Source organism: Haplochromis burtoni, unplaced genomic scaffold, assembly GCF_018398535.1.
Source record: "Haplochromis burtoni strain Fernald_Lab_line unplaced genomic scaffold, NCSU_Asbu1 Contig_178, whole genome shotgun sequence".
Taxonomy (NCBI): Eukaryota; Metazoa; Chordata; class Actinopteri; order Cichliformes; family Cichlidae; genus Haplochromis; species Haplochromis burtoni.
Window position 1 is genome coordinate 1,232,667 of NW_024582539.1, and position 25,000 is coordinate 1,257,666.

Consider the following 25,000-nt stretch of genomic DNA (forward strand, 5'->3'; position numbering starts at 1 on the left):
AGCGTGCGGCCAGTTAAAAATTAGAAGGTTAATTTCTTTGGAAATGAGCAAGCTTACAAATTCAGCATGGTATCCAATAACCTTTTTTCGCCCCATTGTATATTTCTTAATGAATAGCTCTCTTTCTCTTTCAGGCGGAGTACCAGCTACAAGAGCGCTACTTCAATGTTTTGGTGAAGAAGGAGCAGATGGAGGAGAAGATGAGGAACATCAGAGAGATGAAGTGTCGGGCTGTCACCTGTAAAAAGGTACTGAGCCAGAAGTTGAATTCACTGCTGACCCAGGTGTGGTGTGGTTGTCTATCAGAAGTCACTGAAGTAAACCGTTGTTATTCTTCTGCTGGTTCCAGTGTAGTTACACCTACTTCAAGCCGGCGGATCGTTGTGTAGAGGAGAACCATGATCTGCGGTGGCACGAGGCAATGAAACGCTTCTTTAAATGTCCTTGTGGACAGAGAGCCATTGCTCTGGACAGACTGCCACACAAACACTGCAGGTAAGACAGTGGCTTTCCGACAAGGCCTGGCAGAAACACTGAAATGATGTGTATACTGTAGTGGGACTGTGGGACTCGCCAACTCATTAGTCATTTTGCCTTTTCAGCAACTGCGGTCTGTTTAAATGGGAACGAGATGGGATGTTGAAGGTAAGCTGTCACAGATTACCAATTTAAAAGTTTAAAGCAACATTTGATTGAAACAAAGTAGACTGATCACACACTTGACGTTTCGTTGCAGGAGAAAACTGGCCCTAAGCTTGGTGGAGAGCTCCTCCTGCCTCGAGGAGAGGAGCATGCCAAATTCCTCAACAGCATGAAGTGATTTATTATTGAGGGAGCAACCTATAGACTTTTATGTTTGTAATTTAAGGTTTTACCAGGCTTTCATTAGTATCAGGTCTGTTTTTAAATTTTGACATTATGTAGCTCTTGAGTGTCTGTGGTGATACCAGATGTGCTGCAAATTGGCTGATTAAAGCTGATTAAAGATTTTATATGTACAGACTGTTTTTCCCTACAAGAGAAGAATTTTTGCTCACCTATATTGGCACAGAAACACCCTCTAACACGCTCCATATGTTGGTGCCAGGCGGAGCCAGGTGGCACTTACTCAATTCTTTGAGCCAATCCACATGGCTTTAAAGGTCTGAGGTGGAATCACAGTATAGAGATAAAATAAGCTTTTCTGGGGTTGAAGCTGTGTGATTAGCAAGTGCAGAGTGCCATGCCACATCATTGTGAGGCTTTTATTTTTGCTCGCTATCCCGTCGCTGCTTGTTCCCCCCCCCCTCTTTCTCTTCACTGAGCACTTTGTGTCTAATATTTCCACTCTGGAATGTGGGATCCATTTCAGGCTGATGATTTCTGCAGCTCACCTCATCTTTTATTCCAAACCGCCTACCTCCCTTTAAGTAAAACTCAAAATACCAGACAGTGGAAGTGTGAGGAAAAGCACATCATTGGAAATTCATCTTTATTTGTCATTGTGACTTGGATATGAAGGACAGTTTGTTGGAAAAATTAAGCTACAACTCTTATCTGGCAAAACCATTTGTGTATAAAAGGTTGGTTTCTTGCCGCTAATACAGCACATCAGGCTGAAACGACATTATATAGCTTCAATGTACATATAAAAAAACCCAAAAAAGCATGCAAAATTTCTGCCCAACAGTACAAAAGTTGATCCTTACAGTTTAACAATGAAGACATATATTGCACTCTTTAAGTTGTATACAGAAATCAGGTTGAGAAAAAGGTGTAGATTAAAGTGGGACAAATACAGAAACCACTTGCACTCAGACAGAGTCGGGCTGTCACCTTCAGTACGGGGTAAAGGTTGTGGCAGTGAGAGCTGCTGTTGCCCAGCTCTCTGTGATTGAGGATGCTTAGTGGAACCAGTAGTAGCGAGGAGAGAGACCATCGTAATGAAACTCACGCAACTGCTCATTTGTCTCTCTTGACCTCTCATTAACCTCTGTAGATGGAAAAAGAAAGAAAATCATAAGTAAGGCAATGCAATAAGCAAGCATATAACAAACTATATGTAAAATATGTTGAAAGCCACTGTGACAGCACAGTACTCATAATCACATTGTATTCCTGCTCTACTGTAGTTTACAAAATAAAAAATGAGTTTGAACTAGTGATTGACACCATAAAACAATAGGGAACATTGTAGCCTGGCATGGGTGTTGTGGAAGGAAAAGACTGATGAAAGGAATACACAACCACTGGAGCAAGAAAATCAGATGCAAGGCAATTGATTCTTCTTAACTATAATCTCAACTACTTTCAGAAGCTAACAATAAATCTATCAAAAAGTGAAATTTTATGAAACCCTTGCTGTGAAAAGTAAATCACACTAACTTGATAATAATAACATAATTAACTATAGCTCATCTTTTGCACAGTATAGAGAATTTGTTGGCCCCATAGCAAAGCAATGTATGTGCTCACTTCAGAGTAATTCAGGTATTATTCAAAGTTTGGTATCGCAATATTTCTTCCATTCTTTATGGTTCACCAACTTGATTTTAAATGCAGCATAAAGTGATAAAAATGGACCGAGACATGAAAATACGAATTCTGTGTTGGCATTCGGTTGAGACCTTGTTTATCTTTAGAACTTGTTGACCCAAACCATGCAAACACCGTCTCTCACAAATAAAACCCAGTCCCATCTTTATGGTTAGCAGTTCTTAGTTTAGAAACTGTGAATGCAGCTATATCACAAGTGACAGACGACCACAGGGAAGATTGTCAGCTTGGGATCAACCACAAATAGACACTTTGATTTGGTGTGGAGTCTCAGGCACTGTGCTGTGGTTCAACGGCTCGTGGGTGCCAGAAGATCCAAACTTAATCTTTGTCCCTCAGTGTGGTCTCGACTGAGGCCTCTCATGGTGACTAACATTCAAGTAATTGTCAGTTTCCTGTAAGAGTGAGCTCAAGTTGGCTGTTGCAATATCGCCTATCTTTTCTGTTATAGTGCTTCATTAGGGGTCTCAAAGCAGATTGATGTTTCCATTACTATTTCTGTTAAATCAGTGACAATGATTCATGATTATTTGTTCTTGCATTTTTTTTTTACTTGAGGTGTTTTGATGATTTCACCTTCAGCACACAGAAACAATGACTTTAAGTAAGCATTTGGTATTTAATTGAAAATTCCTTTCCTGTTTTCATTAGCGCTATAAACAGGATAATAGGAAAATGTTTTCCCCTGCTGTGTATTTCCTAATTTGATGTGTTGTTGTGCAATCTCAGCAAAATGTAGACTTGAGGGAACATATCTAATAGTAGGAGTCATAGAATCGCCAGATGCCGTAACGTAATTTTTGTTTCATGGTGTTAAATCGGAGCGCACAGGAACCTGCTTTAAAGAAACCAGGTGAATTCAGGTCTTACCGTCTCGGTCCTCCTCAACATAGTTCTCATATTCGTTCCTTTGTTCCTCATTGTACTCCCTCCTGCGCTCATCGGCTGCCATTTTCACCTTCTGCTCAGCTGTTGGTGATGGAAAGAGTTATTTGCTCACAAAATAGTCAAAATAGAAGGTTGTATTTTTTCACATGTTCAAAACTGTTTTAGTAGTTTTTACTTCCATGGTCTGATTCTACTGTAACCTTTCTTTTTTATTCATTTTTGATTAATCATTTTATTCCATTATTTACCTTCTAATTGGGATAAACATCTAAAATATTGTGTGAACATTATCCCAGGTACAGGTACAGCGTAGGCTCTTTATGGATTAGATAAGACTTCTAATCCATACATAGTGCCTGTAGGTCAACAGTAGCTGCAGTGTGGGAAATAATTATATTTGATGCCTTGCTGAATTTGTATTTGAAGTTTTCTCACTTAAGAAGAAATGAAGAGACTTTTTTAGTAGTTCCATTTTAATGGAGAGACACCGATAGACTGCTGCTTGCCCATTTGCCAAATAGACCACAATCAGTCAATCAATTACACCTGTCCACAGAATCAATTCCTTCTCCACCAACATGTGCAAGACCAAAAAGCTGTTTTGGGACATGGACCTGCAAAAGGCTGCAATGGGCTACAAGACCATTAGCAAAAAGCTTGATGAAAAGGTGACAACTGTTTGTGCGATTATTTGGAGATGGATGAAATATAAATGGCCATCAGTCACTCTTGGTCTGGAGCTCCATGCAAAATCCTACATTGGGTGAAGATGATCATTAGAAATTTTGTGGATCAGCGTAAAACTATATGGGGGAGCTTCCAAAAGATCTGAAGGCAGTTGGGACCAGTCACAAAAAACACCATTGGTAACACACTACACCATAATGGACTGAAATCTTGCAGTGCGCCCAGCTCAAGAAGGTACAGATAAAGGCCTTTGTTAAGTTTGCCAGTGAACATCTAAATTTTTCAGAGAAAGTTTTGGGAAAAGTGCTGTGGTCAGATGAAACCAAAATCGAGCTCTTTGGCATTAGCTCCACCTGCCATATCTGTGAGAGGGAAAATGCTGAGTATGACCTAAAGTCAAGCACGGAGGTGGATTATTATGCTTTGGGGGTTTTCTGCTAAGACTACATGACACTGCATTGAGGTGCCAATGGATGGGGCCATGTACAGTAAAATCTTGGATAAGAGGCTTCTTCCCTCAGCCAGAAAAATGAAGATGGGTCATGGCTGGATATTCCAGCATAATAAACATAAAAAACATATCGCTAAGACAACAAAGTCTAATGTCCTCTTGTATTCTCCAACAGATTTAAAAATGGAAAAACAAAAATGGGGAAAGGGAAAAGAATAGTAGAGTGCTACAGACAGCTGCTCTGGTCATAGTAGGTTAAGCAGTCATCCAACATCTGTTGGAAATATTACACATAAAACAATCAATTTTTGCCTTTTAAGTAATTTTGAGCACAGAGACTTCTTCCTTTCAATAAAATCTTTCCTCTGTAATTGGTTGTTGTGCATCCACCTTTACTTTTCTCTCCAAAGAAAAGTCCTTTACACACACACATAGCTGACTAGGGTTCAAATTGACTAACTTGGCAAGTAACAATATCAACCTTTTTTCCAAGAAAAGGTTGTTTGTCTGTTACTGCTACGATGGGTGGGAAAAAGTGTCATGAAAAACAGCCTGTCTCTGGAGGTCTGCCCAGGGACATGCATACTTCTCTGATAGTTTTTTCCAGTATAAAACATATAAATCAACAAAGAAAAACTTCTGGGTTGGACTGATGGTTTCAGAGCTTTTGTGCAAGTGAATGTGTTTCTGTTTAGTTAGTTTTAAGGTGTGTGAATGATGTTTATTGTACTAATTCTCAGAATGAAAGAATGAGCTTACTGTACCAAGAAACTTAGAGAATGAGCCTGCTCCAGAGTACCCTGTGACTCCTTCTGCAGCCTCCAGTTTGTGTGTGTGTCTGTGAGAGACCTAGATTTGAAAGATGCTTCTGCATGGAACACCTGCCTGAGTTTGTATCACTCTCTTTAAGTGTCCCAGCTTGCAGCCAAAACAAACTGTGTCATCTCCAATCCCAACCACAAACGAATAAGCCAACAGTCACACAAAGAATATCTATGGAACGTGCCATAATTGAGTGTGGCCACATCAGCGACTCAAGCAGGGCCAAGGAGAACTAAACCACATGTAGCACTGAATATAAATCAACACACTCCCCACTCCCAGACCACACCAGCCAAACAGCGCAAAGGCAATCAATTCTTCAGCTTTTCAGAAATAGCCATTCTTCCTCCAAAATGACTACAAAACAACATGCAGACAGCCCTAAACAATTTCCTCTTGGTGGCTAGCCTTTGTTTTAAAGTGGATGTGTAAAATATATGGTGTGCAGCATACCTAGGAACTCGTAGTATCGGACTGAGCGCCGATTGCGGCGTTTGAAAAAGTTGGAGGCGTCTGACTCGGGCATAAAAACCTGCTGTGCAGCACCTAAAGGTCAGAGGTCATAAGTTCACAGCTGCATGAGCAGAAATGTAAAGAATAATTTACTGGAAGTAGCTTGAAGGATAAAAAGTCATACCTTTAGCATCTGATGCTTTTGAGTCATCCCGTACTGCTGCACCTTCCACCAGGCTGAAAACTAAAGGTGAGGGGGAAATATTATTTTGATCCTCATATATATATTATAGTATATCATATATATAATATACTACTATATATTATATATGCTTTACACACACACCACACACACACACACACACACCACACACACCACACACATACAGTACATATATATATAGTATATATATTATATATATATATATTATATATGATGATACTATATATATATACTATATATATACTATATATATATATATAGTATATATATAGCTGTTCCGACATTGAAGTGAATATATAATATATAGTATATATACTATTATATATATGATATATATTATATATATATATTCACTTCATGTGGAACAGCTTTTCATTCTCTAAGTCTTTAACTGCAAATCTTTAAATACAGCTTCAAATACAGCCCCTCCACTGTGAGTACTCCTTGAACAAAAGCTTACTGGTGGATAGCCGGGGGCACAAAACTAACGAAGGATCTGACATGTAAAAAATACAGATGTTTCCATTAGGCAGTTTTGTGCAGCACTGAGTGTAAAAAAACAAACTATGTAGATTTTGAATCAAAATTCCATTTCACAAATTTGTCATGTCTTCCTCTGTGCTGTAGTTTAGTGTAGCTTGCTTCAGATTAGATCAGTTTCTTATTATAAGCATCTAAGCCACACCACATTTTTTAGTGATTGGTCTCATAAAAATCATGCCTTACTGTGTCCTCAGCCATCACAAAGGGGCCAAATGGAAGAAAACTTTTTTTTACCCTGGGTGCCAAACCTAAGCATTTAACCTTACATACTTGCCTGTCCCAACTGAGAAAATATTAAAAAATAAAGAATAAATAGAAATAAAAATACATTTAAAAATATATTTTTAATATTTTAAAATTGTTCCCCAGTCAACCCAACACAATGCATCAGTGCTTTGTACCCTCAAAGCTACTCTTGTTTTTTCTACCCTGAAGATGTTGAATCCAAAAGTTACTCTTCCACTCCCCCCACTCTTTTCCCCACCTACCAAGACAAGGTACTCACAGGTAATGACAAAGAGGGTGGTGAGAACAGACAAGACAAAGACTCGAGCCCAGGACATCTTGAAGGTAAAAGGCAGAAGCTCCACTGGACTTCACAGCACACCTAACAGAGTTCAAGTGAGTAAGGATAGAAGGATGAAGCAGGGAATGGTGGAAGATGAGAGAGAGATGTGGAGGGAGGAAGAGAGTGGGAGGAGAAAGGAGGAGGTGAAGCTTTACAGAGGGAGGGAAGATGCTGGAATTTCAGTTCCCCAGGGGAGGAGATGACGGAGAAAGCAAGGAGGGAAAGAGGAGAGATGAACTAAAAAGAAGAGAACAGCTAAATAGAAATCAAGATTAAAAAATACTTTTAATACAAAATGAAAATGAAAATCATAATCCTTTTTTGATGTGACCATCCTTTGCATTTAAAACTGAACTAAACTCCTCATACCATTTTCAAAGGTTTTTTAATGTAGTTGGCAGGCAGTGTTGTTGTCATTTTTGCACATTAAAGTACAGATCTGCTGCAGGAGGCAACTTTCCCCTCACTGAAGACAGTTATTTAAGACACGTCAGCCTGCTGGAACCAATCACAAGCCTTCCCGATGGACAACAGTGCAAGTTTCTGAAGTGCCTTAAAAGTTTTTTGCCCTGCACATAATGCACATTCAGTCCTTGCATTTTGTGGGTAAATCCGTCCATGAAGCCAGATAACACACACCAATTAGTTAAACTGCAGGAATGTCTTAAAGACATAAAGACCTGGATGGCCGCTAACTTTCTGCTTCTTAATTCAGATCAAACTGAGGTTATTGTACTCGGCCCTGAAAATCTTAGAAATATGGTCTCTAACCAGATTCTTACTCTGGATGGCATTACCTTGGCCTCCAGTAATGCTGTGAGGAAACTTGGAGTCATTTTTGGCCAGGACATGTCCTTCAACGCACATATTAAACAAATATGTAAGACTGCTTTCTTACATTTGCGTGACATCTCTAAAATTAGAAATATCCTGTCTCAGAGTGATGCTGAAAAACTAGTTCATGCATTTATTACTTCCAGGCTGGACGACTGTAATTCATTATTATCAGGATGTCCAAAAAACTCACTGAAAAGCCTTCAGTTAATCCAAAATGCTGCAGCAAGAATGCTGACAGGGACTAGAAAGAGAGAGCAGATTTCTCCTGTTTTGGCTTCCCTTCATTGGCTTCCTGTTAAATCCAGAATTGAATTCAAAATCCTGCTCCTCACATACAAGGTCTTAAATAATCATGCCCTATCTTATCTTAATGACCTTGTAGTACCATATCACCCTATTAGAGCACTTCGCTCTCGCTCTGCAGGCCTACTTGTTGTTCCTAGAGTATTTAAAAGTAGAATGGGAGGCAGAGCCTTCAGTTTTCAGGCCCCTCTTCTGTGGAACCAGCTTCCAGTTTGGATTCAGGAGACAGACACTATCTCTACTTTTAAGATTAGGCTTAAAACTTTCCTCTTTGCTAAAGCATATAGTTAGGGCTGGACCAGGTGACCCTGAATCCTCCCTTAGTTATGCTGCAATAGACGTAGGCTGCCGGGGGATTCCCATGATGCATTGAGTTTTTCCTTTCCAGTCACCTTTCTCACTCACTATGTGTTAACAGACCTCTCTGCATTGAATCATATCTGTTATTAACCTCTGTCTCTCTTCCACAGCATGTCTTTTATCCTGTCTTCCTTCTATCACTCCAACCGGTCGCAGCAGATGGCCCCGCCCCTCCCTGAGCCTGGTTCTGCCGGAGGTTTCTTCCTGTTAAAAGGGAGTTTTTCCTTCCCACTGTCGCCAAAGTGCTTGCTCATAGGGGGTCATATGATTGTTGGGTTTTTCTCTGTATCTATGAAGCGCCTTGAGGCGACTTTTGTTGTGATTTGGCGCTATATAAATAAAATTGAATTGAATTGAATTGAATCTCTGAATTAAATTATGAAACCTACTTCTGTTTTGCCCACTTTGCGTTGTTTGCAGCACATACTGATTTTCCGATCTCACAAAGGAGCTAGTAACTGCTAACTTTGTGGCTAACTTTGGGCTTTTAATTTCTGCAGCTAACTGCCTGCTGTGGTTAGAAACAAGGTTGATGGCAGCAGGAAGGCTAAACTGCCCCAGAGCTGCAGAAATCAAAAAGATGCTAAACTGTTGCATACATCAGTAGAACCTCTGGTGTTGGTGATCAATGTGTGTAGATTTGGCAAACAACTACTTTCACATTAGGAAAAAAAACAATAATCTGACTCAGTGTAAATACCACTGATTAAAGTGTGTGAATGGAATCCTCATCACTTCACAGTTTTCAAAGAGGGAGTTGGGATGGAACATAACCCGAGGAAAAGCCAGAGAAAACCAGCTACTTTTGTGACTGCTGGAAGATGTTAAATAATAAAACTGGGAGCCAGAAACACAAGCTTTGTTCCATAGGAATATCCCTTACCTTAAACAGCTTCATGCTTTGAGCCACAACTGAGCCCAATCAAGGCCTTATTTTAGATTCATTGGAGCCCTAACATTCGTGAACGTGGGAATCAAAACTCTTCCTGCAAGTCAGTTGCCCTTTGTTTCTCTAGGTGGATGAGTTCATACAGCCTCTGCTTTTCCTACAGATAACTGTGTTTGTAGTTTAAGGAGCTTGTAGCAAAAGGTAAATACTGAAATTTTCTATAAATCATATGAAATAAAGCATAATAGACTTTTTTTAAATGGCACTTTTATAACTGTTGTCTTAACAAACCACCCACTGTGCATTTTTCTCTTTCTATGTACTGCAGAGGAATGGTTTATTTCAGGAGCTTCATTCAGGTTTCAGAATGCATCACAGTACAGAAACAGCCTTAGTGAAGGTTACAAATGATCTTCTTAGCCTTTGATAGTCAAGTCATCTCTGTGCTTGTCCTGCTAGGGCCAATACTGCTGACCATAATATTTTATTACAGTGATTAGAGCATGCTGTAGGTATGTGCTGCAGTGGTTTGAATCATATATATCTAATAGACTCCAATTTGTTCATGTAAATGGACACACTAAGGTTAATTATGGAGTTCCACAGGGTTCAGTGCTAGAACCAATTCTGTTTACATTATACATGCTTCCCTTAGACAGTATCATCAGAAGGTATAGCATACATTTTCACTGCTATGCAGATGACACCCAACTTTATCTTTTCATGAAGCCAGATAACACACACCAATTAGTTAAACTGCAGAAATGTCTTAAAGACATAAAGACCTGGAAAATTTGGTTCTCTAGTAACACTGTGAGGAATCTTTGAGTTGTTTTTGACCAGAAGGTCTTAAATAATCATGCCCCATCTTATCTTACAGACCTCATAGTACCGTATCACCCAAATAGAGCACTTTGCTCTCATACTGCTGGCTTACTTGTAGTAAGCCAGGCTACTAAAGCTACTGAAAAATAGAATGAGAGGCAGAATCTTTCAGTCCCCTCTTCTGTGGAACCAGCTCTTAGTTTAGATTCAGGAGACAGACAGCCTCTTTACTTTAAAACTGTGGTAAAAACTTATCGTTAGAGCTGGATCAGGTGACCCTGAATCCCCTCTTAGTTATGCTGCAAAAGGCTTAACCACTGTTTCCCTCCCCACTCTCACCAAGTAATAACCAAGGGGGTTATCTGATTGCTAGGGTTTTCTCTATATTATTGTAGGTCCTTTACGTTACAATATAAAGCTGATTGAAGTGACTGCTGTTGTGATTTGGTGCTATATGAACAGAAACAGAAACTCTGCCTCTATAAAATGTTCCTTTTATACCCATCATGACTATCCCATTTTAAATATTTGTTTTTTGTGTACTACTGTGAATAAAATATGGGTTTATGAGATCCACATGTCATTGCATTCTGTTTTTACATCTCATCCCAACTTTTTTGGAATTGTGGTTATATAAAACATGGCCAAATAAAAAAGCCCAGGGTTCACCCTGCTTAATGCTCCTTTTTCCTATTTTTTTGGCTCTATATGATGTCAACAGAAACAAATATCTCTAATATGCTCGCCTCAGGCACATGAATCTGGCGGCAAAACATGTGAGCGTACTGCAACAGGGTCAAAGAATGAACATGTGGAGATAGAAATGAGAATAATAGTTCCTCTTTAAATTTTGAGTTGCAATTTAAATTGGTCTCTGCAGATTTTACCCTGGAGTGTTTGTGATCTGAAATTTCCTTTGAAGGAAACTCAACAGTCCTACTCAGAAAACATTAAACAGAAAATGAGCCAGAAGTCAGAACCTGTTTGCAAGACACACATAGTTACAGATGCATACGCAGCATGTGTGTGCATGTGTAAATATGGGTTATATATATGCATATACCAGTGATGGGATTTCCAGCTCTTTTTAGAGAACCGGCTCTTTTGGCTCGGCTCAGTAAAAAGAGCCGGCTTTTTCGGCTCCCAACTGGCTCTTCAGGTTGTTTTGTTGCTTTAATTAATATATTATTAACAACAATAAAAAAATTACGCACAAAAGGAATTACTAATGTAAAAAAACTCGTGGTTTTATTTATATATGTTTATATATAAATATATGCGGTGGCCCCAAGAGACAAAGCACGTACAAACTCCAAAACATATTTCTAGCGTTAACTGAACTTCCTTAACAGAGCTACCTAGATCACTTAAATTACATAATTGAAAGCATATGTGTATTGTTTGTGTATTTATACACAAGCACTCATATATATTCAAATAATAAAAAAAAAAAGTTCATTTACCTGTTACTACCACACACCAAATCCGGTCATTGGTACTTCCTGGCTTGTGTAACCACTAGGTAACAAAAGCTCAACACTGCGCCTAGCATCCTGGAGCAGTTGTGTTTTGTATGTGTTTTGGAGTTTGTACGTGTTTTGGAGTTTGTACGTTCTTTGTTGCTAGGGGCCACCGTAAATATACTTTTATTTATTCACTCCACATAAAATGTAATAAATAAATCATATAATACAAAAACCAACTATTTACATTTCAACTTTTAACTATTTAAATTTTCAGCTTTTTCCTTTTAAACAAATTTAAAGTGAAACAACACAAAACACTGCAAACCACAACACCATTAAATATAAATTAAAATATGAAAACAAAAAGAAGATGCACATTCTCTGTCATATGGGCCTGCATGAATAAACTTTCTGAATCCTTTATCATCCGCAACTGAAAATAGTTGTGGATGATTACTATACCTTTCTAATGTGACGTTGTTGTCCCTGGCTCTCTTTCTCTCTCTCTTTCCCTTCTGCTCTGTTCTTGTGCTACTGCAAGTGTAACTACCACCCCTCCCCCCTCATCCCAGCGTAAAGCACAAGGCTCGCGTGCGGAGTGAAGGGGGGAAAACGTGCGAGAGAGAGGGTGAGAGAAAGGGGGAAAGAAAAACCGGATGCAATGATTGCAAAGTGCTTATGCTGGTATGGTTTAAGTGTCCTCTTTTGCATTTTCCTCCGCATGACAACATGTACTTATGTAACATATATATTTTTCTAGACGGTCTCAAAGTTCAGCTCGACTTTCATGCTTTTGAACAAAGGCTTTGTTGAAATGTAACCACGTCGACTCACTCTTAGCAGTGCTGCTTTTAAAAACAACTAATTAATTTTTCCAGTCATATGACTGCCACTATCATCAAGTGCCAGCCACTTTGACTTTAATTCAATGTTAAACAGAGAAGTTCATCGGTGTTTTACAACTCTGTTTCCTCCCATTTTCAAAGTTAAAACTTTCAGATCTGGCCTCACAAAACCTTTTTCTTTCTTCCAGTGGAGGGCAAGCAGTTACTAATTATCTTGCACTGCTTTTCATCCAACTATATCAGGTTCAAATGCTGATGCTCACATTTGTGGTGTGCTGCCTAACTCCACAACAGATAGGCCTCAACAACAAAGTGACATAGTTCTTGAGCAGCTTGTTTAACAGACCTGTTTGGCTATACGTAACTCTTCATGTTAAATCTTCAAAGCAAATCACACTCTCCTAGGTACAACCAGAAGGTTGCAGGTAAGAATCTGGTGACCGTGATATATTTTTCCTTGATGCCTTGTGTTTTGGAGCCATTCTGTTTTCAGGTATCAGTGTCATTGCTTGACCTCCACATTTCACACAGGATCTCCAGAAGCTAGTACGACTTGGAGCCTCTCACTATGTGGAGACTTTACTAAAGCCATGTCACTGTCTTTCGCTGCTTATGAATATTGTGTAACTAGAAGGTCATACAGATTCAGGCAAATTAGTCTGAATTAGCCTCACCGCTGGACAAAACAGCAACTGCGATAACAGGAACATAAAAAGAAGCACTTATCTAATTCAGGGTGGGTTGGAGCCTATCACAGTTATCATAGGGCAAAGGGTGGGATACGCCCTAGACAGGTCACCAGTATAAGTGCACAGACACAATAACACCCACAGAAATTTAAAATCAATTAACCTAACAAGCATTTATCTGGACTGTGAGAGGAAGCCAGAGTACCAGGAGACAACACACACAGGAACAGGGAGAACTTGCAAGCTCCACACAGACAGGCCTCAGTCAGCCTGATCTGCAGTCAAATCCAGGACCTTCTTGCTGTGAGGGGACTCTACCAGCCACTGCACCACTGTGCTGCTCGGGGAATGTTGTATTCAAATAAATTATATTCGTTCTTCAGATGCAAAATGCCTCTCAGCAATAGAAACATGTCTCACATTGTGCCACGCCAACACACCCTCTGTGCCACATTTAGGTTTGCTGGATCTGGTCACCTTGCTCGGAGCAAACAAGTTAGGGACTATCAGATAAAAACAAACCACCTCAAATGACTCGCCTCTTGAATTCGAGTTAAGTTTCTTGTGCGCTTAACAGAGAATGTTCTATTTTGTAGGAGTGAGTGGATGATTACCGTCCGGTTTAATCCAGTCACTGGAACTTAAATTATTACAAACCCCAAACTTTCTGTGTATGAAACTCAAAACCACAGTCTGTTTATATAGCAGTCAATTCTGAGTTTTATTGCTAATATTAGCAAAATACACTACATTTGTGCACAGACACAATAACACCCACATGAAGATCAAAAACTCCTGTTGAAAGATTAAAAATGCCATTAAAGATGCAAAAATAAACATTCTCATTAATTTACAAGGCAGAATGCCGCAAGATTAAGGCCTCTGTTAGTGTCAATTCACAGGTGCAACATCACTTAAACACTTTCATTAATCTTTCTTTCCACTTAATCCCTTTTTGAACTTCACACTCTGTCACTCGTAACACACTCGGTTTTCTTTATGCAAAAATCAATTATTATTTAGAATCCTCATTTGTGTAATTAATGTCTTCTTTTTTCCCCACTTGGCTAAACAACTTTACAGATGGATTTTAGAAGGATCTCTGTGCAGTAAAACACTGTTAAATGTTGAATTATATGCAGACTAATCCAGTGCATTTAGGTGAAAGAAAATCAGTGACTGTTTTCACATAAATTAGATAAGAGTGGTTTGAAGCCCTTGCAGAGCCCTCAGCAGAAAAACCCGAAAACTTTGCTGCAGTGATCCAAAGCCTGTTGCTTCTCATTCAGCCGCTGTGCTGAGATGGCGAAGTTTGAGCTCAGTTTCATCACCCCGCAGCAGCGTCTTCACATCGAAATCCTCTCTCCCTGCACCAGACGACCCCGAATTGCCCAGGTGTCCTGTGAGAGAGACGGATTTGAAGGAGAGGTTAGCCACAAAAACAAACCCCTTTTATTTTCCTCTGTTTTAATGTTATTCTAATAGCAAATTTTGGAGTTTACAGGAACAGAAATTCCTTTAGCTTTCCATCAGACATCAGCTGCTCATTATGAGCCAGCTCATAATAATAGCAATCTTATTTAAGCCGTGTTTGAAAGGTTTAGCAGATGGTGGTTACATGTAAGCCAGGTTTGATGTTTTTTATCTTTGTGTTTACATACAGTAAAACCAATGTGTTGTATTCTGTCTGACTCTGTTGCCAACTTCCTGAAATGTCTGTCAGGTGTTTTGTTCATATAATGGGAAGAATGTGACTTCAATTTCAGCAGGAAAGTTTCTACACAGTCTTTATTCTCAGGTTGTTTTCTCGTTTAGGGCAATTACATCCACTAAGCCACACTTCATTCTAAAGATGCATTAACTGAGTATCTTGCTGCGCTCAGTTTCTGTTTTATATATATATAATGACACGCCAGGTTGCACGCTTCCTGGCACACATGCTAAGCAGAGGCTGACCTCGAGGTAAATGTAGCCCATAACAGGATCTTATAACGGGGGCTTGTAAACGATAACGAGACAGACCAGGGATGTTGTTACCTAACGATGCCACTGTAATTTTAACTTTTTTATAAATAGATTAAAATCATTAAGTTAAGACGTTTGAATAAAGCTCAGGCGATCATTACGTGCATATGTACAAACATTGATGATATGTGGCAGACTACAAAAAGGCTGATTACAAATATGAAACGTTGATTTCAAAAGATTTTATTTTGAAGGAGCCTTGCATGGACTACATGACCACAGCACCTGCTTCCTGCCCTGGGCATCACATGTAATTGACAACCTGTGTCTCACTTTGCTTCCAGTTCCTTGTTATGGTTTAACTTTGTTATTACTCCCTCTTTCATTGCCCAGAGCTTTAACGTGGACACTTTCTGGGATTGTGAGCTATCAGTGCTTAAAGCTAGTGATAAATCAACTGTAAACGTATTTATGTGATTAAAAATATAAGGAAAAGCATAAGAGGCTCCTTTTAATCAAAAAGTAATAATGGAAAGAATAAGATAAATGAAGCTTGGATGTACGTGTCTGACCTTGAAAGTGAGTTCATCACCAACAGCGTGCCTCCTCACTATGATCTCCTTCACCTCTTTCTCTATGTTTTCCTGTGTGGTTCCTTTCACGTCAATGTAATAGCAATCACCGCTGGCATAGTGGCAGGAGATGGCCTGTGAAAACACACACAGATATCACACCTCATTACTCGTATGCAAAAAGAAATACCACAAATAATCATGTGGTTGTATGGAGCTAATTTGCATTAGAAAATATCAGGATCTCAGGTGGACTCTGGGTAATGCAGTACCTTGCGGAAGCCCTGTGTCTGGTTCATGCCAGATCCGTGGATGAGCAGTGGGTGGAAGAAGACTGTGTCACCCTTTTCCATTTCTAGGTGCACCCTGGGGTGCTCCGGGTCATAGTCTCGGACTCCATGGTACATCTTGTTCACCCCGCCCTGAGGACACATGCAATTATTTAAACACTCTGTGTGTGTACATCCTAGCAGGCATGACTGTAGCTGTTACAGTGTTGTGTGTACCTCCCACTCAGGATAGTCATGTTCCTGCAGCGTGCCCTTGTGTGATCCTGGCAGGACGACCAGGCAGCCGTTCTGCCTGTTCACAGTCTCCATAGCTGTCCACGCACAGACGATCCGATCGACTGGTCGAAAGGGAAAGTAATGCAGATCCTGATGCATCGGGTGACGGGACGTCTTCTTACCTGGAATGACAGAAGACACGTTAGACATTACGGTCCCAAACTCGTTTTCATTTTATTTTCTTCACACAAATCACACCTTAAAGATACTCTATGTTATGTTTGAGCTTAAGAAATGGATTGATGCTTCAGATAGATAAAGAACTGGCCGTTCAGAGGGAAGATTACTAGCACAGTCTAAAAAGAAAAGCTAATAACAATCAAGCACACATCGAGTGTTGATGTAATTATGATCACTGCCACAAGAGGGAGACAAAACTAAGGGACACGTCCAGTTATTACATTGGTTATTATTTATCTGCACAATACTTGTCCTAAAAAGAGTCAGGTACCTAAAAATACTGAGTTTAAGAGTAAACCCAAGAAGTACGCAGCATCCAAATAAGTATTAAGTATTTGTGACTTTGTGGGCCAAACATTTTAGTGAGAATTGAAATACCTGCATCAGGAGGTTTGTTGATCAGCATTGTGTGCATTGCCATGATGTTCGGTCCAATGAAACACTCAACATACTTCAGGATCTGATAAAGAAAAGCAAAAATTTTTGTTCTGATAGTCTTCAGGCTTGACTTATTTCATTGTTTATCAAAAGAAACAAATTCAATGCCTATTCATTTGTTTGTTTGTGAAAAACATTTAGACATCCAGATTAATGATTGAAGTTCATGTAATGTTTTCTGCTTTATCACCTGTGTGATTACTGATAGCACATCTGTGAGGCACCAAACCCTTTTTATCAGAATTAATTTGGCAATTAACACAGAAAAAACAACCATCCTTTGACAAAACAGTCAGATTTATCCAACTTCTTGCTTCCCCCACTTCTGTACCATTGATTCATTGAACTCTCTGGCAGCTGCTCTATTCCCATGTTGTTGCAGTATATTAATGACTAACCTCGTATTGTGGATGGATTATCTCAGTTGTTTTCCTGACTGAAGTTTGGTCTATTTAGAGCAGGGGTGGGCAATTCCAGGTCCCGAGGGCCGGTGTCCCTGCAGGTTTTAGATGTGTCCTTGAACCAACACAGCTGATTTAAATGGCTAAATTAGCTCCTCAACATGTCCTGAAGTTCTCCAGAGGCCTGGTAATGAACTAATCATCTGATTCAGGTGTGTTGATCCAAGGTGAGATCTAAAACCTGCAGGACACCAGCCCTCGGGGCCTGGAATTGCCCACCCCTGATTTAGAGCATCCTGCCATGCGATTGCATTTGTCCCTAACCATCAGGAACCTTCACGTTAACTTTTATCGAGTGGAAAAAAACTTAGCGTCCATCCTCCAGTTTCAGTGGTTATGTTATGCTAACATAGCTGTGTCACTACAAATGTCACTGCTATTTAGTTTTCTGTCTTCATTTATGTTGGAAGTGATAGCAGAGCTGTACGTTTTAATTTTTTCAGAAATCTCTCAGTCAGAACATGCTATATCATGTTTAGGTAACTAGCGAAACTAGCGAGCTAACTTCCGCTAAATTCTAACTCTGTTAAATTCAATAAATTCTGCTTTCATGGATGCCTCATTCTCCGTTGCCGCCATGCTTTTTCGGCCATGTGCATATGAAAACAAAGGCACTGCGCATGCGCGTTTTACCCATATTCTATTGCAATATTTTATTTTCTTATTGTTGCATAACATTGTACCGGTATTACTGTAAAGGGTATAATATGGCCCAGCCCTACGAAAAGCCCTACTGCTGTGTGTATTGTCTTTGTTTGTATGTGGCGTTCCAGTACCTTTGGTAGAGAGCAGTACCGGAACAGCTCAGGATCCTCCTGAAAGTCCTGCACTTTTGAGACAGCTCTCTGATCTGGGACAAACTCGGACTTTGCTATAGCCACGTCCCTCATCACCACCAGACCGGGAACCTTTATTTCCTGTCGACAGATCCGTTCAAACTCCCTCCTGAAGGAGGCACCAAAACACACACACACAACAGTCAGGACGGAAACATGTCTCACAGATGTTCTATTGGGTTTAGGTAAGGTGAGTATGGGGGTCAGTCAATGGCATCAACTACTACATCCTCCAGGAACTGACTGTGCACTCTCACCACATGAAGCTGTGCACTGTCTTTCACCAGGACAAACCCAGGACTTGCTGCACCAATGTAGGGTCTGAGACTGAGTCCAAGGATTTCAAGGATGCTGTTGCCAAGCCTGTAGGTCTGTGTCCCTTCATGGATTTGCCTCCAAAGACTATTACTGACTCACCACCAAACCGGTCATGCTAAACAATGTTACAGGCAGCGTAATGTTCTTCACGGATTCGCCAGAGCCTTTCACATCTGTCACATGTGCTCAGAGTGAACCTGCTCTCCTCTGTGAAAAAAAAGGGTGCCAGTGGTGGACCTGACAATTCTGGTATCTTATGACAAATGCCAAGCAGTGAGCAGTGAGTGCAGGGCCCACTAGAGGACATTGGTCCGCCCTCATAAAGTCACATTTCTGATACTTTAGTCAGAGACATTCACACCAGTAAACAGCTGGAGGTCATTTTGTGGCTCTGGGAGTGCTCAACCTGTTTTTCCTTGCAGACAATGAGCAGATACTGGTCCTGTTGATGGGTTAAGGACCTTCTACAGCCCTGTCCAGCTCTCCTAGAGTAACTGTCTGTCTGTTGAAATCTCTACCATGATCTTGAGACTGTACTGGACTGCAAAACTTCAGGCAATGGCATGTATTGATGTTCCATCTTGGAGGAGTTAAACTTCCTATGCAAGATCTGTAGGGTCTCCCCTCATGCTGCCAGTAGTGACACTGACCCTAGCCAAATGCAAAACTAGTGTAATAAAAACAGTCAGATGAGCAGGTAAAATGTCACTGTCCTCCAGCTGTAAAACTGTGCCTGTTTTGGGGGTTGTCTCACTGTTGCTCCTCTAGTACACCTGTTGTTAATTTCATTAACACCAAAACAGCTGAAATGGAATAACAACCCCTCTGCTAATTAAATGACCAGATCAATATCCCATAAGTTTAACTGACTTGATTCTACACTCTGATTAAAGTGTTCCTTAAACAGTCACTGTAAAATTGGTAGATTTTCCTATGGCCAAACTTTCACATACTGAGTACAGTGCATGTATGAATAATCTCCAAGAGATAAAACGATCAGCCTTTGGACCGCTGTAAATATTTAGTTTTCCTGCTTATGAAAGATCAGGTATCCTTGTCTACCTTCTGTACAAGGGCCAGCCAATCAGAAGAAAGCTAGCTCAAAGGGGATGAAAGCTAAAACTGATTGAAATGATGGGGGATCTGCCAAAGGCTGGCATAAAATAAATAATCAATATTTTGAACTGTAACCTATTCAAGTAAAAATAATTATTTTATGTGTTTGTGCTTTTTAAAAAGTACTTATTTCATTTATTATTTATTGCCAAGTGTCTGATGTTACCTGAACCTGTCGATGTCCTGCTTGGACACCAGATTTCTGATGAGAAGGAAGCCATTTTCCTCATAGAAGAGCCGCTGTTCCGGGGTCAGCAGGTCATTATCCAAAGTATACCTGCCAAATTGAAAAAAAAAAAAATAATAAAATAAAAATAAAAAAGCTTGCCTTGCCTTTTGAGCCAATGGCACTGTGGCACCACTTGCTATTACACATGGAGAGCAGAAAAGTGGGACACTGTGGACCTGATCAATAGAAGAAACTGTGGGAAAGGTGAACGATAAACATGAATGATTGCTGAGTGCATAAAAACCTTTAGCCCGACGCGGAGCTTAGGTGAGTCCTTACCTCAGTCTCTGTGGGTGACCGTAGCTGACGGTTTGAGCAGACGTGGGCGCAGCTCTCTTCAGCAAATCAGTCAAGGATAACAAAAACAAAAAACAAAAAAACCAAACAAACCAAAAACACGGAAATGTCTGCTATACAGCAGCGAGAGATTATGATTTATAGATTTCAGATCATTTCCAAGATTTTACAGTGAAACATTCTGCCTTTCTGCCAAAATATGTGAAAATGTCTTTTATGTGAAAATCTGCATTGGTGCTCCATATTAAAACCAGGGAAACCGACAACACTTTTTAAAAAAACAAATCACATGTATAAATTTGTAACTAGCTTATCTTTAAGTTGACCTATCTACAGATAGACCTAACAGATTACACCTATTATTTAACAGGTTGATATAGACAATAATCCAATAACAGTCGTTTCCGAGCCCTAAGTAACAGTTATAAATGTCTCCAGCTAGCTAGCATTAAAAACTTTTATTGCAAATGATATGCAGTCCAAACAAACACACTTGTAGAGAAACAACGGCGAACACGAAAATAACTAGCGGTGTTAACAGCGCAAGAATAGTTACAGGCATTCAGCTCCTGTCCTGTCCTTATGTCAGTATTCTCCGGGAGGCCTGCAGTCCACCGCGGGTTCCCAGTAGCGGAGTATCAGTGTTATCGGGCGCTCACTGCTTCGCTATAGGCTAAGAGCCTCCAACGAGCCGATTTATCGCAAATACGAATTAAAAAAGATACAATCCCCGCAGGATGTCTGTCAAGATGGTTGATAATGACTCGGAGTCTCTCCAGAGGACGAGACATTTTCTGTCAAGTAGCAGTGCTTCGTGTCCTCTGTAAAAGTAGTGGAGAAGTGGGTTGTACTTTACGTACCTCCGCTGACTGGGGCAAAGGCTAGCATGATGACACGCTCTGTGAATGTGCTGTTATGCAAAACACCTACAGTCATTTATGGATCCGTTAAAACACAGCCCAGTCATTATCACAACGCCGTAACAAGTTTAATAGAATCAAAAATACTTCAATGATTTGTAAGGGAAATTATATTTCCCCTCCTGTGACTAGACGAACGGATCCTTTAAAAATAGCAGGAATATCGCAAAAATGCTAATGGTGTAAACGGGTAAAGAAAAATGAAAACTCTACTGTAGAGTTCAAGCATTTTTATCCCTTTAGCAAACCTTTTCAGCTGTTAGTGAACGTTATTTATTGCAAACAACGGGATTTCATAAGGATTATTTCCAGCATCACTAGTAATTAAAGTGTTATCCAGCAGGGGGCGCCACACAACAATAATTATTCCCATCAGCTTTATAATCTATGCTAATTTCGAAGCTGTTGAAACCCTGAGCGCTATTTAACCATTCCATCATTTTTGGCATCTTCAACAAACACAGACTATTTTGTAATAGAAGTTGAATCGATGAAATAATCGATCTACTCATTTAAAGACTGAAATGGACAGTGTTGCATTGTTATAGTGATGAGTTACAAATGAAAAGGAACGGTATGCTAACAAAACCTGCAGCTGTTTCTTATTTTATCTATTTCCCAACTTTGACAAACTATACTGTACTTAACTTCTAGTTTTACCTACGAGCTAACAAACAAAAAGGCACACAAAATAGCACTTAGAATGTATAATATGCAGTATGTATGTATGTATAGTTTTTGGTGTATGCGTCTATCTAGACGTTTTTCTTTACGTTTTTCAAGTCTATGATGTGGAAGATGTCTGTACAAAAAAAACCAGCTTTTAGTTTGCACACTGACCAGATAGACGTCACAGTGGCTTTTATTTTGGAAATTGCAATAGAACAGACCTTTGTTTTGAAATGTCAGCGGAAGTGCCATTATCGTAATCTACCTTACATGCTCGCACCCCTCCCGTCTCCGCACTCGACATCCTCCAGCCTCTTTAAACTGTCTCCGCTGCCGAAACAGACGACTTTTTCGGGTTTCGGTCTGTGTCTGTTCGCCCGCACACTCGCACACCTTTCTGCTTGTTTCGGAGGATATTTCTTTCTCTGGCGGAGCGTGTGGAGCACAAACCGAGCACAGACGGAGCTGTGTTTCAGGCTACTTCAGTGGGCGGGTAAAGCGGAGGAGGGCATCCGGGCCTGGCAGCTCCGGAGGGTCGGCTTGAAAACGACGGAAATCACCATTTTCAGGTAAATTCGTTGATGGGTCACTTTCAGGTAACGCTTAATGAACAAGCAGGAGGCTAGGCTTCGCCCGGCGACAAAAGACGAAGTCTGAATGGTGGCCATTGGAAATGGCAAAACAGAGGAAACGGCAGCTGGAGAATAATACAGCCAGACTCTTACTGTAATTCATATATTACTGTTTACCCAGCGCCTTTATCCAGCACGGTTATACGTGTTGTTTTTGCGCCTCAAACAATATCTTATTTCACGGTATGTTTGTTTACATAACGTGGCTCAGGCATCGGCAGCCAGAATGTCACCAGCGATAGAAAGCGAACTGTAGATTAAAGGATGAAATAATGCATCCTCGAAATCGCCCTAAATCCCAATGAAAACAGTATGGATCATTGCAGGTATAATGCAAGACCTGTTCACAACATATTCATGTCACCCCAAACCTGCTCACAATACACTGTAGCTATACAATGAGGCTTCCCTTTAAAGGAGTAGAGGTGCATTTACCATCAACCGGCCTTTGACTTCATATAAGTGTGAAAGAAATGGCTTCTCTGCTACAGTCAGCGCCTTTACTTCAGCTTGTGCCACGTTTTTGCTGATGTGAAAGCACTGTGGAGCAAAGTTGGAATACAAACATTATGAAACTGAGTTAAATCCCTTAAAATAACCTCCAAAGAACTCCTGACTTTTACCAAACTATGGTTGTTCCTGTCAAGTTATTTGAATACGGTTGAGACACGTTGCTGAAAGTGGAAGATAAGAGACATGCCCTTGAAAATAAGTATTATGGACTGACTGTGTTTAAGCAGACACAAGCTCAAGGGTATTTTAATCTAATGCACCAGGAACACACTGCCCTGCTGTTACCCTGAAAACAGTGACCTGATCTTAGGTACACTATTGTCCTAGAGTTTCGCCTTTTTTTTTCTTCTCCCAAATCGAATACAAAAGCATAAAAAACAAGCAATTACACAACTAGAAATCCAGCATAAATCATTTCAGTTATTATCACCATTCAATAATATTAGAGCTCTGCCTATATGAAAGTTTAAAATTTCTGATTATGAAATTAGAAAGACAGTTTGCATTGTTGAAAGGGAAATAGCTCTGCAGTATTGAGCGCTTCTCACCCATCTTTGCAGGGAAATGCCTGTGATGCTTTTAGGCTCTTTTCTATTTCCCGTTTGACCTGCATTCAATTCCAGTGTCCTTCATCTGGAACAACTAGCTGTTCAATTATGTGTATTTGCGAATCTGCATGTGTGCGTTTTGACCCACATTCAGATCTGGGCTGCTGGCTGTGGGAACGATACACCCTGAGAGAGCGACATTAATTACCCCGACAGCTCCCACTCCATGCCTGTAGGCCCGTATAGCAGTGCACATATCGATCAGTCTCTGCATTGTGCCACGATTGTGGGAGGTGTATGTGTGTGCACACCCACTCTATGTTTCTCTCTTTTGCTCCTGGGACTGACACATGAGGATGTATATTATAATGATCTGTCTTCTAGAAGAATGTGGGATGTGTCAGTGGTTTCGGTCTGAGAAATCAAAGTGTCTTGTGGAGGACTTGTGAAGCAGGTGTCAGCGATTAGTTTGGAACTTCCTGTCAGAGCGAGTAAGTGACGAATTGGATCAGAGTACTAACTTTGGTGTAGAAGCAAGTATGAGATTGTTAGAACAAAAGGTTTTTGTTTTGTTTTTGTTTTTTTACCATTCAGAGTGACACTGGGCTGTGATTTTAATTTTTCTGTGTCATATTAAAATCAGACAATGTGACTTTGCAGGTGGTTTCCCACATCTCAGAAAAAAATCCTAATGAGATCATCGGGGGATATCCAGTCTTAGCTTAGACAAAAAACTGAAAGGACAGAAAAAGACATGTTTGTGTCATTGAAAACATTACCTTAGTATGGGGTAAACAGCTGTCTCCCTGGTGAACAGCTCTCTGTATCTGCTATCTGCAATTTTAACTTGAATCAGTTAGTTTTTGCCTGCATCACTGCCGTGGCTTATGTTATGGAGCTCTATATTTTTATTCTACCAGGGTAGCTTTGAGTGATTTACAGGTCAGGACGGTCCTTACTTTTCTTATACTGTGCCTTGATGCAGCACTTAGGATACATCCTTTCTGAACCAAAACATTTTTTTTTAATTCTCCATTGCGTTAAGCCAGCTTTTTTTTCTGATTGGCTGCCACATTTAAACAGAAGGTTTGAACAGTAGGTGAGTGGGGCTTCTGTCCTTACGGCTAGATGTGACCATATTAGGGACCTGCTGACCATTAACATAGAGCAGGGGTCCCCAATCCCAGTCCATGAGGGCCGGTGTCTCTGCAGGTTTTAGATCTCACCCTGGGTCAACACACCTAAATCACATGATTAGTTCATTACCAGGCCTCTGGAGAACTTCAAGACATGTTGAGAAGGTAATCCCAGTCCACGAGGGCCGGTGGGGACCCCTGACATAGAGTTAAAAATCTG

At 40.3% G+C, this 25,000-nt stretch overlaps 4 protein-coding genes across 7 annotated transcripts in view; 2 read left to right on the forward strand and 2 right to left on the reverse strand.

Annotated features, from left to right (window-relative positions):
• mcm10 (minichromosome maintenance 10 replication initiation factor) overlaps window positions 1-990 on the forward strand; it is a 9,146-nt gene extending 8,156 nt beyond the window's left edge. For all 4 annotated transcript variants that reach the window (XM_005942677.3, XM_014340209.2, XM_042225668.1 and 1 more), the window contains 4 exons: window positions 135-248; window positions 350-495; window positions 603-645; window positions 737-990. In XM_005942677.3, coding sequence (XP_005942739.1) covers window positions 135-248; window positions 350-495; window positions 603-645; window positions 737-820 — 387 coding nt within the window. In that variant the 3' untranslated portion in view covers window positions 821-990. The remainder of the gene's footprint in view (window positions 1-134; window positions 249-349; window positions 496-602; window positions 646-736) is intronic.
• Window positions 991-1,454: 464 nt separating this feature from the next.
• Window positions 1,455-7,286, reverse strand: ucmaa (upper zone of growth plate and cartilage matrix associated a). The gene is made up of 5 exons (XM_005942674.3): window positions 7,108-7,286; window positions 6,021-6,080; window positions 5,837-5,929; window positions 3,406-3,504; window positions 1,455-1,972 (listed from the first exon to the last, which is right to left on the reverse strand). Exons 1-5 carry the CDS (start codon window positions 7,163-7,165, stop codon window positions 1,884-1,886), a joined length of 399 nt encoding a protein of 132 aa, XP_005942736.1. The 5' UTR covers window positions 7,166-7,286; the 3' UTR covers window positions 1,455-1,883.
• Window positions 7,287-14,080: 6,794 nt separating this feature from the next.
• On the reverse strand, window positions 14,081-21,252 carry phyh (phytanoyl-CoA 2-hydroxylase). The gene is made up of 9 exons (XM_005942673.3): window positions 21,088-21,252; window positions 20,345-20,400; window positions 20,003-20,113; window positions 18,343-18,511; window positions 17,046-17,127; window positions 16,428-16,609; window positions 16,194-16,343; window positions 15,922-16,056; window positions 14,081-14,784 (listed from the first exon to the last, which is right to left on the reverse strand). The coding sequence occupies exons 1-9, from the start codon at window positions 21,151-21,153 to the stop codon at window positions 14,731-14,733; spliced, it is 1,005 nt and encodes a 334-aa protein (XP_005942735.1). The 5' UTR covers window positions 21,154-21,252; the 3' UTR covers window positions 14,081-14,730.
• A 951-nt stretch (window positions 21,253-22,203) lies between these two features.
• The window catches only part of cdk17 (cyclin-dependent kinase 17), a gene marked incomplete at its 3' end in the record, with an annotated part of 52,644 nt that continues 49,847 nt past the window's right edge, over window positions 22,204-25,000 (forward strand). Inside the window, exon 1 of the mRNA XM_042225675.1 lies at window positions 22,204-22,520. The remainder of the gene's footprint in view (window positions 22,521-25,000) is intronic.